Source organism: Fusarium coffeatum (genome assembly GCF_003316985.1).
Source record: "Fusarium coffeatum strain FIESC_28 chromosome Unknown BRIP53273_contig_32, whole genome shotgun sequence".
NCBI classification, from domain to species: Eukaryota; Fungi; Ascomycota; class Sordariomycetes; order Hypocreales; family Nectriaceae; genus Fusarium; species Fusarium coffeatum.
Window position 1 is genome coordinate 255,581 of NW_022157829.1, and position 9,776 is coordinate 265,356.

At 47.3% G+C, this 9,776-nt stretch overlaps 5 protein-coding genes across 5 annotated transcripts; 3 read left to right on the forward strand and 2 right to left on the reverse strand.

Moving 5' to 3' along the window:
- Positions 1-580: 580 nt before the first annotated feature.
- On the forward strand, positions 581-2,006 carry FIESC28_01157 (uncharacterized protein; the record flags this gene model as incomplete). The annotated part of the gene is made up of 4 exons (XM_031155308.1): positions 581-616; positions 667-1,242; positions 1,295-1,891; positions 1,992-2,006. The coding sequence occupies 4 exons, from the start codon at positions 581-583 to the stop codon at positions 2,004-2,006; spliced, it is 1,224 nt and encodes a 407-aa protein (XP_031020720.1).
- A 2,440-nt stretch (positions 2,007-4,446) lies between these two features.
- FIESC28_01158 (uncharacterized protein) lies at positions 4,447-5,526 on the forward strand (the record flags this gene model as incomplete). Its single annotated transcript, XM_031155309.1, has 1 exon — positions 4,447-5,526. The coding sequence occupies one exon, from the start codon at positions 4,447-4,449 to the stop codon at positions 5,524-5,526; it is 1,080 nt and encodes a 359-aa protein (XP_031020721.1).
- Positions 5,527-5,947: 421 nt separating this feature from the next.
- On the forward strand, positions 5,948-6,447 carry FIESC28_01159 (uncharacterized protein; the record flags this gene model as incomplete). The annotated part of the gene is made up of 2 exons (XM_031155310.1): positions 5,948-6,063; positions 6,126-6,447. 2 exons carry the CDS (start codon positions 5,948-5,950, stop codon positions 6,445-6,447), a joined length of 438 nt encoding a protein of 145 aa, XP_031020722.1.
- A 324-nt stretch (positions 6,448-6,771) lies between these two features.
- Positions 6,772-7,797, reverse strand: FIESC28_01160 (uncharacterized protein; the record flags this gene model as incomplete). Its single annotated transcript, XM_031155311.1, has 3 exons — positions 6,772-7,532; positions 7,580-7,628; positions 7,678-7,797. The coding sequence occupies 3 exons, from the start codon at positions 7,795-7,797 to the stop codon at positions 6,772-6,774; spliced, it is 930 nt and encodes a 309-aa protein (XP_031020723.1).
- Positions 7,798-8,274: 477 nt separating this feature from the next.
- FIESC28_01161 (uncharacterized protein) lies at positions 8,275-9,371 on the reverse strand (the record flags this gene model as incomplete). The annotated part of the gene is made up of 4 exons (XM_031155312.1): positions 8,275-8,462; positions 8,512-8,725; positions 8,786-8,823; positions 8,876-9,371. The coding sequence occupies 4 exons, from the start codon at positions 9,369-9,371 to the stop codon at positions 8,275-8,277; spliced, it is 936 nt and encodes a 311-aa protein (XP_031020724.1).
- Between the last annotated feature and the right edge of the window lie 405 nt (positions 9,372-9,776).

Consider the following 9,776-nt stretch of genomic DNA (forward strand, 5'->3'; position numbering starts at 1 on the left):
GAGGTAAAATTAGAATGTTCCTTGCATGAATATCGGAATATTGATGTAATGGGTCCGACTGTACCGAATGACTTAGTTGTCGACGAACTGGAGTGCGGATGATAACAATCCGAACATGAATTCAACTTCAATTGAATCACATCTTTGCTTATGCAGTTTTGGACGGGGCATCGGTCTCCGAATGAGACCTAAGCCATTTGCGGGACGTTAAGCGAAAGCGGGCTGGTCGTTCTATTTTTGGTCAGGTACGTACCTATGTAAGGTGTTGGATCAGTGAGTCTAACCGAGGTCAACTCGACCGGACTCGGAATATTTAGCTACCCGATTCTTCAGCGTCATCAGTCAGCTGTATTCCCGGTCTGTTGCCGCTTCGCACAGCCGATAGCGAAGTGGATTCCGTGTGCCACACTTTCCACTTTCGAACCCCGCGTCTAGACCATTCGGAGATCGGCAACTGGGGTCGGAAGATTCGGGGGCTTCAGGTCAATGGGTCTGCTAAATTCTTATAATAGCTTGACGTAGGTACTTGGTTGAGCAAGCCAGACTTCGCAAGATCGGAAATCATCCCGAGTTATTAACCATGGCTCAAGGTTCATCAAGGCTGCCGTTCGAGACAGTAGGTGATTGCTCATCTACCACTTAAATAGATAACTAACATCGTGATAGATAATCATCGTGGGTGCTGGTCCATCAGGGTTACTTTTAGCCATCCTGCTTGCGCAACAAAACATTCCCACTGTTGTACTTGAATCCTGGCCACATCTCGACACACGACTGCGGGCAACCCAGTATGGCGTCCCAGCCACGCGCGTGTTTCGACGCGCAGGTGTTCTCGAGGACATACGAAAAGCCAGCATTGCAAAATTCCCAAGCATCTGCTGGAGACGCGTCTCAGACAGTGAAATGCTCATAAGTCTTGATCTCTCACTAGTCGAAGATCATCCCGATCGAATGACTATTTTGCCACTGGGTCAAATTATCCAGATCCTATATCAACACTGTGTTGAAAAATACAGTGGGTTGATTGAGGTCAAATTCGACCATGCAGTGACGAATGTTGGCCAGGATGAGAAGAGCGCTTGGGTTGACGTCGATATAAAAGATGGAGAAACTACAACGAAAGCCAAGTTCGAGGCTGATTACATCATCGGATGTGATGGCGCCTCAAGCATTGTAAGACGATCGTTGTTCGGGAGAAATTGGCCGGGAGAGACCTTGCCATATCGATTCGTCGTCCAAAATGTAAGTTTACCCATATTGCGTTGCAAATAATATCAAGATTGACTGGGAGCAGGTCTATTATGATGGATTTGAGAAGCATAACTGGGATGGAGGAAACTATATGATTGACCCAGAACACTGGGGTCTTATCGCCCGCAGAGGCAAAGGGGGATTATGGCGTGTTACTTACGGAGATCGAGTCACAGGATTGACGGATGAAGAATACTTGAACCGTCGACCTGTGCACCTCAAAGCGATGCTTCCAGGTCATCCCGAACCTGACCAATACCGGATCGAACAGACAAATCTATACAACATCCACAATCGCTGCGCAGATCAGTTCAAAGTTGGCCGAATTTTACTCGCAGGCGATGCTGCTCACATCAATAACCCCATGGGTGGCTATGGTTGCATGACAGCTGTGCTTGACGTCGGAGGATTGGCTGACTGCTTCATTGGATATGCTAAGGGCTTAGCCGGAGAGGATATCCTGGAAAAGTATGCTCAGATCAGACGTGATATCTTTCTGAGATACGTTGATCCAAGATCGATGAAGAACCTGAATCGTGTGGCGACTTCGGATCCTGTTACAGTCTTGGAGACAGACAAGTTCTTTAATATTCTGAGAGACTTGCAAAAAGATGAGAATGATATGAGGGAATTTCTCTTGGTAAGTGACAGTAAAGGTCGTTTGTTATCTATAAAGCACAGTTACTGACAGTTATCTAGAAAGTCTCGAGTATCGAGTATGATTTTACACAACATTATAGGAGAGAAAGTACTAATGCAACAGAGATTTAAAACGCCACTTAGTATAGCAATTAAGATTTGACTCTCAAAATACTGTCCAGCTGTAGCTGCATTTCTACGCTAGAAAGATCTCCTTCCAAATTGGACCAGGGGCTAACTCAAGTTAACAGCATTTTGGTGGAGTAGACCCAGACCACGCCGTTCAGCAATTCCTCCCTGCTATTCAAGAAGCATAATATAGTAAGATGACCAACGGAGAGGGTGCCGAGTCATTCTGTCGTTAGGATTGTACCTTGCATGCTTAAAGGAATATGGTTCGCAAAGATCTGGCTTTTTATCCAAGATCGCATGCGAATATGCTTCAGACAGGAGGACCACTTCAATTTCCTGAAAATGTGGATAAAGCCTTCCTTCGTACACATCCAGAAATATGAACCCACATTTCTTCTGGTTCAGATCTTCAAGGTAACCGTGGCCTGTAGAACTACTAATACCAGACGTGTGGTACACCAAGGAGAGCGTCCAGAACTGCAATAGAGGGTAAGATGGCACATCTCGAGAAAAGGAAATTTGTTCAGTAGGTAAAATACGCCTTGTATGAGCCTGCAAGGGAACATGTCTGCCATCTGCGAAGGTACTTCTGGTCCGATACCCCTTATATTCCATGTCTTTGATAGGAAATGAAGGGTTGGCAGCTGGGTCCCAAACAAGATTAGTAATGCCAGAGGGGCTTCTATTGTACCAGACGATCCAAGTCTTTTTCTGCAGCCGGTAGTTGGTGTATTCGTCGGCGTGATGGAATGGGCTGTTTATATCAACACAGCCTTTCCATCCCATCTGTGCTGTCCATCCTGTCCAAGAATAGCTTGGAAAGTAATATCAAATATCGGTTCCGTCATCTTCAAGGCCTCTGGAAGGAGGGATCCCCAGGATTCAGATGGAGGGCGATCCTGCGATAGTTTGTCTGAAAGATGCTCGGCCTGTTCCGCTGCGCGACAGCGGTAGATTACTTTATCATCGACGAAGTAAAGAACTCGTCTTGATAGTACTTGTTCTTGGAATCTGAAACATGTTAGCTTAGCTGTCGCGTTTTACTTTAGTAAGATGTAAATAATACGTCCATGCTCTTGTGTTGTAGACCGACTTCTTAAGCAAAGTATCCAAACCTTTTACAATACCCACCTCGACACCAGGGTATATCTCGCCTGTATTCTGACGGGTGTTTCGTGTACCTTCCTTGACCCCGGGCAAACCCGCATTAGCGTCATTGCCAGAGGCAGCGACGACTGTCAACCAGGCCCTCTCGTATAAAGATCCATAGAGTTAACACCCAGCTCCAAATCTTCGGTGTCATTCTGTAACAAGCATAGGGCATCTACCCAAAGATATCGACAACCAAGACGTCTGGTTAATACCATAGCATCATTTATTGTAAAGCGACTCAACGACCTTTTCTAAGGAGCCTTCAATTAGAAGTGCTTGTCGGTTTATCGTAGTTAGGCGGAAGCTTGAGACTGAGCCCCAGACATAGCTCAAGGCAACATATTTTTCGAGACTGGTAGTCTCAACAAGGCAGTTAGTTTGAACATCCAGTAACCGAAGGACCTCAAGGGTACGAAAAGCCTTGTCAAAGGCTACATCCGTCGTCAAGGCGCACGTCGAGCCATGTAAACGTTCACAGGAAGAGACCCAGTTGAGCATTCGAGACGTTTCCACTGTAGGTGCTGTCTCTGGCTCAATGAACATTGTATCAAATATTGAAAAACGTTCAGCCGATGGCTGTACGCGGGATCTGAAGCAAATCCAGGTATCATTTTCGGCATGTCACGGCGAAAAGCAGAGACGACCAAAGAGTCCTGGCATCCAAGTTAATCCAGTTTCATCTCTGATACCGGTCACCAAACTACCCTCAGAAAGAGTTTTACTAACGATGCGACAGAAAGCACATGAGCTGTCCTTGACTCGAGCAATTGGACCGAGTGGGTACTTGCTATGATCGCGCTTGTTAAGGATTTCAGGGTCCAAAGGTATTTGAGCGCAGAAGTCACACAACATGGTGGGCTGCAGCGTATTAACTTCAGCAATTCCCCGTTGGAAAGAATAGATATGATTACTTGGAGGAGATAAAAATAGCGCAAAGGACGGAATATGCTCCACAGTAGCTGTGGGGTATTTTGGGACATCTCATACTTGCATAAGTACTTGTGTACTGACATAATATTGCATAAGCAAACAACACTCGTCAGGGTGTCAGGGGAATTGGCCTTTTAAGAGTACAAGAGACGAAGTAATTTGGTTACCTGACAGAATCTTAGACCAGCACTCAGGATATTTTAACTTGGCGCTATAAGACTTAGAGGACAATTCTCTGACATCCACCTGACACTGTTGCTTGGTAGTTAGAAGGATCGTCATAATGAGAGGTAAGCACTTGTAGCCTAAAGTCTCCGAGCGTTCCGGATAAAGAGGATTACAATGATCAGTGATCAGCTGTTGTCCAGGAAGCCATCCCTCTACTCTTTCAAATTAAACTTGAACAAAGACCCAGATTCAATGTCACAGACTGCAGAACAAACAACGCCTCCCAGGCCGGATGCACGCTATATTTTTGTGACTGGCCCACGAACAGCTTCTCATCTTCTCATGCGCATCCTCAATATCGAGGGACAGGGTGCTCGCCCGACCTGGAATGATGGCTACTTCTGGCTACAGGCTATGAACCTGCGCACCGACGCGCATAAGAATCTTATGAAGGAGTGGTCAGCCGAGGAGAAGAAAAGCATTGAGGACATGGAGCAAAAGTGTTTCAATAATCTTCTAGAATACATCAAGAATGCAGAAGTAGAGGGAGACAAAGTCATGTTCAAAGAGCACGCTTTGTTGCTTAATCATCCATTCTTTGAGTCCCAGCACATTTACGGAGAATGGGCTACAGTCGGGGAGCCACAGGTCTTGAAGGGTTATCCGGCTGGCCTATCGACCACACGATCATCGCTGAACAAGACTATACTTTCTGATGACTTCTTAAGGACCTTCAGACCGACATTTCTCATCCGACACCCGGCTGTATCGATTCCTTCACTGTTCCGTGCGGTGAGGCATGAAGGCTTCAAGCGAAAGATCAAAGAACTTAATCTCATCGAGACGTCCCTCTTCTGGCCTAGGAAACTTCTAGAATTTTACGAGGCTCAGCAAAGCAATGGAGGCGAAGAGCCGCTTGTTATAGATGCCGACGACATGATGACCTCTCCGGAGTTGATGCTGAAGTACGCTAGGCTTGCTGGACTGGACCCTAACAAGCTGCAATTCGAATGGGAGAAAGCTCCCAAAGAGGTCACCGATAGTCAGCCTCCCATCGTACAGTACATGTTGGGCTCACTAAACTCCAGCGACAAGGTCGATCTGGGCAAAGTTGCTGGTAATGTTGATATTGACGTTGAGGCGGCGAAGTGGCGGGAAGAGTTTGGAGAGACAGCTGGCGACAGGCTGGAAACCTATGTCCGCACGGCGATGAGCGACTACGAGTACATGAGATCAAAGAGGTTGACGATCTGATCTACTATCTATCCACATAGATGTCCATTCTTAGTTGAACTTTCTCATCAAGCTACACGTAAATCGCCACTAAGCGTCTGCTCACCGAATTTCTCTGTCGTCGAATTCTCGTATATTTTGCTACGAATCCTAGTAGTTCACCTGTGGGACAAATAGGTCTAGAAATACCAATGGGTCAAAGAGCCGTTGCATTGACCGGCCCGCTTCACCGCCCGAGATAATACGAGGTTTTTGTGAAGATCATTATAATTGCCGGACCCGCAGGCCCATTGAAGTACCGGATCCACATGATCATTGACGTATATAAAAGGGCCATGGCTATTCTTTTGAAACATCAACTCTCTCATTCATCAGTCCTGCATTACTTCACAAATTACCCAACCAAACTCAAGCCTCTACCCACAAACTTTCAACCATCAAGATGAAGTTCTTCGCTGTCGTCCTGGCCACTGCCGCCGCTACTGGTGCTACCGCCGATGCTGTCTTCAACGTCCGCGACTTCACCGCCAGCTGCACCCCTCACAGCGCCCTGTGCGAGTATGTGTCCTCATATCGCCGTCAAAAACCTTCTGTGAACATGCCACTGACCAAACTCATAGCTACTCTTTCAATGTCATCCAGCCCGGAACTATGGACACTGAGGGCTACGACTGCACCGCCAAGGTCCCTGGCGCTGGCCCCGGCGAGCTTGGCGAGGTCAAGGCTGGCACCTGCCTTCCTTCTTCACGAACCTTTGACGTCGTCCGCAGCGACGAGGGCCTGACTCTCACCGTATCCGTCCAGGTCTCGCCCAACAGCTTCACTAAGGGCTCTCACCTCATCCATAACAAGGATATTAAGACCGTCAAGGGTGATACCCCTACCGGCGATGTCCAGGCCTATGACGGCCCCAAGGACTTCCCTCTTGAGCGTGTCGACTAAACGAATGCTCCGACATTCATGGACTGTAACATGATCTGTCCAAGCTAGGTCGGCACAGTCAAGGTTGGAGATGGCTCTGAGAAATGAGAAGCGATGTGGATATGATATATCATGAAACAAGAATAACAACTAGGGGAGGATGGGGAAGTTGCCGGCCAGTTTTGTAGCCAGTGACTTCCAGACGATGATTCGATTCGTGCTGATAGTAGCCCTTTTGTATATAACGGAAATTCACACCTTGCAACCATCCTCTTGCTCTTACATGCCTTATCCCACGATTCAACAACCATCGGTTTTCTGTATAGAAAACTAATAAGAAGAAGTCTACAGCTTACTCTTACCCTGACTAGTAACCTTCATCAAAGCCAATCCGTTACTCAGAACAACCTTACCACCCTCGACCTGCGTTATGAATCTCACCTCCGACCACCCGCCCTGCTCCTTCCCGGTAACCCACGCGTGCGTGATCAGCTTATCGCACGGCCTCACAGGACTGGCAAACCTCGCCTGGTACTCCTTGATGTTGGCAGGATCACCACCGCCTAGCTTCTTCAACAGTGCATGAGCTGTTGAGTTCCACGAATACAGCCCGTGTATAATTGTACCCCCGAAGCCCATCTTCTTCCCGGGCTCAGGATCAGCATGGAGCGGGTTGTAGTCACCATTCAACCTGTATAGCATCGCCGTCTCGGCGGTGGTTTGAACCTCCATCGTGGCATCAGGGGCCGTATCTTTTGGCGGAGGATAGTTTTGCGTAGCAGGACCCTTTGGACCACCCCAATTGCCCTGGCCGATGAAGAAGCCACTGCCGATAACGCGGGCGTACACCTCGCCGGACTCAGTGTCGACAAGGTCAGTCTGGGTCTCGAGAACTGTGCCCGGGCGGCCCTTGTCGTAGACGCCGATGACCTTCTGGCGGGCTTCAAATTTGCGGCCGTCAGACGTAGTTGGGAGGGGCTTCAGGAATTCGATCTTGCGCTGGCCGTCGACAACGCGCGTGTAGTCGAGTTTGGGGATATCAGGAATCTGAACGGCTTTGCTGGCCTTGTAGTAGTCGACTACTTCTTGAGAGTCCTTCTTGAAGGCTTTGCTGGTTTAATGATTGGACCGCGGGTGAGGTAGCGAGACTTACGAAGGATGACCGGGTAGGTAGGGAATACGGCAAAATTGGGATGGAACTCCTGTCATTTGTCAGTTGCAGCTAAGTTTCTGGACAAGTTGGTGACGTACGTAGAGGAAGTGAAGCTCATCAGCGGTAGCGCCGATGGTGTTGGCGAAAAGCAGGACATCGCGCTGCAGCCACTTGACCTCAAGAGGTGGGTACTCGAAACCAACACCGGGACCAGACATGATGAATGATTACTATGAATCTTTGAACAATGTGTTGATGTAAGTATGTGGAAGAGAAATAGTTTGGAAAATACACAAGAGAAAGATATATCCCAGACTTAGTTTCATTAGCAGCCGAGCGAAATGAGCCGAGGTCCGCGGGGTGTGGGGAAATGGGGCTATGCTTAAATAGGCAGCTACAGTGGGGGTTACCCCGGCAATAAACTCTCCCACTCATGAGACGAGCGTAAGGGACCTATCGAGACTTCAAAGAAAGAACAATTAAGTAATGTGGAGCAAGACACCAGGCAATAAGGTGTACCTAACAGCTTCTTCCAGATGATAGACTTGAGAAATGTAGGTTTTTATTCGTACACTTCAAAGGACCTCTATCTCGACGAGACTTTTAACCAGCGCCGGTCGATAACAGCACCACTGTTACCTGAAGTAGCTTATCCTGACATTAACTCTACTAGCATAGACTTTTAAGTGGCCAGTCTAAGGGCCACCAGCCCGACCACTGTAATCCCAATAGTTATCACCCTGAGCTCTGCATGTGCCTATGACGCAGTAGTAACCACCCCCGCGGTTATTTGCGTTAGGTGAAAACATAACGAACGGGTCTCCATCAGCATCCCAGCCGCCTCCTACCGCACAGGAGTCTCGCTGCATGTTCTGAACAGTGTCTGAAAATCAGTTAACGATAGATAGTAAATAAAAAGAAAGGATACTTACAAGCGGTATGAGCAGTGTTATACCAAACACAAACGTCTTCACCAGTGCTCCCGGTACAGGAATAGGTATTACCAGTCGACCAGCTCTCGGAAACAGAGAATCCGCCACTGATCCAGCTTACAGGAGTTAAGCTTGCAGTCCATCCGATGGTATAAGATACCGACTGGGTATTTCCCACACTGCATGAAGGTGCTGAACCGCAACTGACAACTTCCTTTTTATCCAAGTTAGCATTCATCTGGGTTGGTTCGTAATATAGCTGGAACTGTCTTACAGAAAGCTGTTTGTGGAAGTAGTTCTGATGAGGATCACCTATTTCTATTTTAAGCCCAAACGTTCCTAAAGTGAAGTCTTACTATCTTACCATCACCGACAAGTGAAGTCATCGTCAGAACTGAGCAGGGCGGGGGATCATTGATCGGGCTTGGCTCTCGCTTGGCAAAAGACTTTGAGTTCTTGGAGTTGAGGAAACGAAAGACAGTCTCGTGTTCTTTGGAATGGCAGTTGTGATCGATTTTGACTTTGGGAGAGGGCTCCCAATTAACACCAGAGCATTCAACCACAGTTGCCTCGTGGTTGAACTTCTTGATGCAGATTGGCCCACCAGAATACTCAGCCTTCGAGTGGACAAGGTAGTGTTTATGGCCGACAGTAAAATTACCAAAGCCATTCTCGTCAACATCAGAGAAGTCAATACTGGTAGTTTCATCCGAGAGAAAGCTGGAGCAGCTCTGTGCAAGCAGGGAAGTGCCATTATAGACGCTGAGTGAACTTTGAGATGCTTTCGCATATTGCCAAACAACGTCAACGCTGGCACTGGCAGCCGAGGCTGCAGCTAAAACGAGGAAAAGAGAGGGCATTGCAAAGATAGTTCCCAAGGTAAGTAAGAGAGTTTGAAAACTGAGTCGAATGTCAGATAAAAACTTCCATGACGAGGTGATAGAGGACTTGTTATATAGTGCAACCTTGCAGATAACAATATTGCTTAGAAAACAGTAGATTTAGTCTGAGATGTCGTATGACATCTAGTAAATGAGGTTGGGATGATCCTGAATCCTTTGTGTCTGCCTAGACCTATTCTTTACTGCTTTAGGTAGGTACTAACAAGCGTTGCAAACTTTTGAGAGCTAAAGGATTCTTTAGCTAGAGGATTAGTACTGCTGATTAAAGCTAAACTTCACTCTTTCAGTTGCTATTGGAAGCTTCACACGAGGCATTCTAATCCTCAATCCTTCATTACTACCTAGACCTATTGATAATAATCT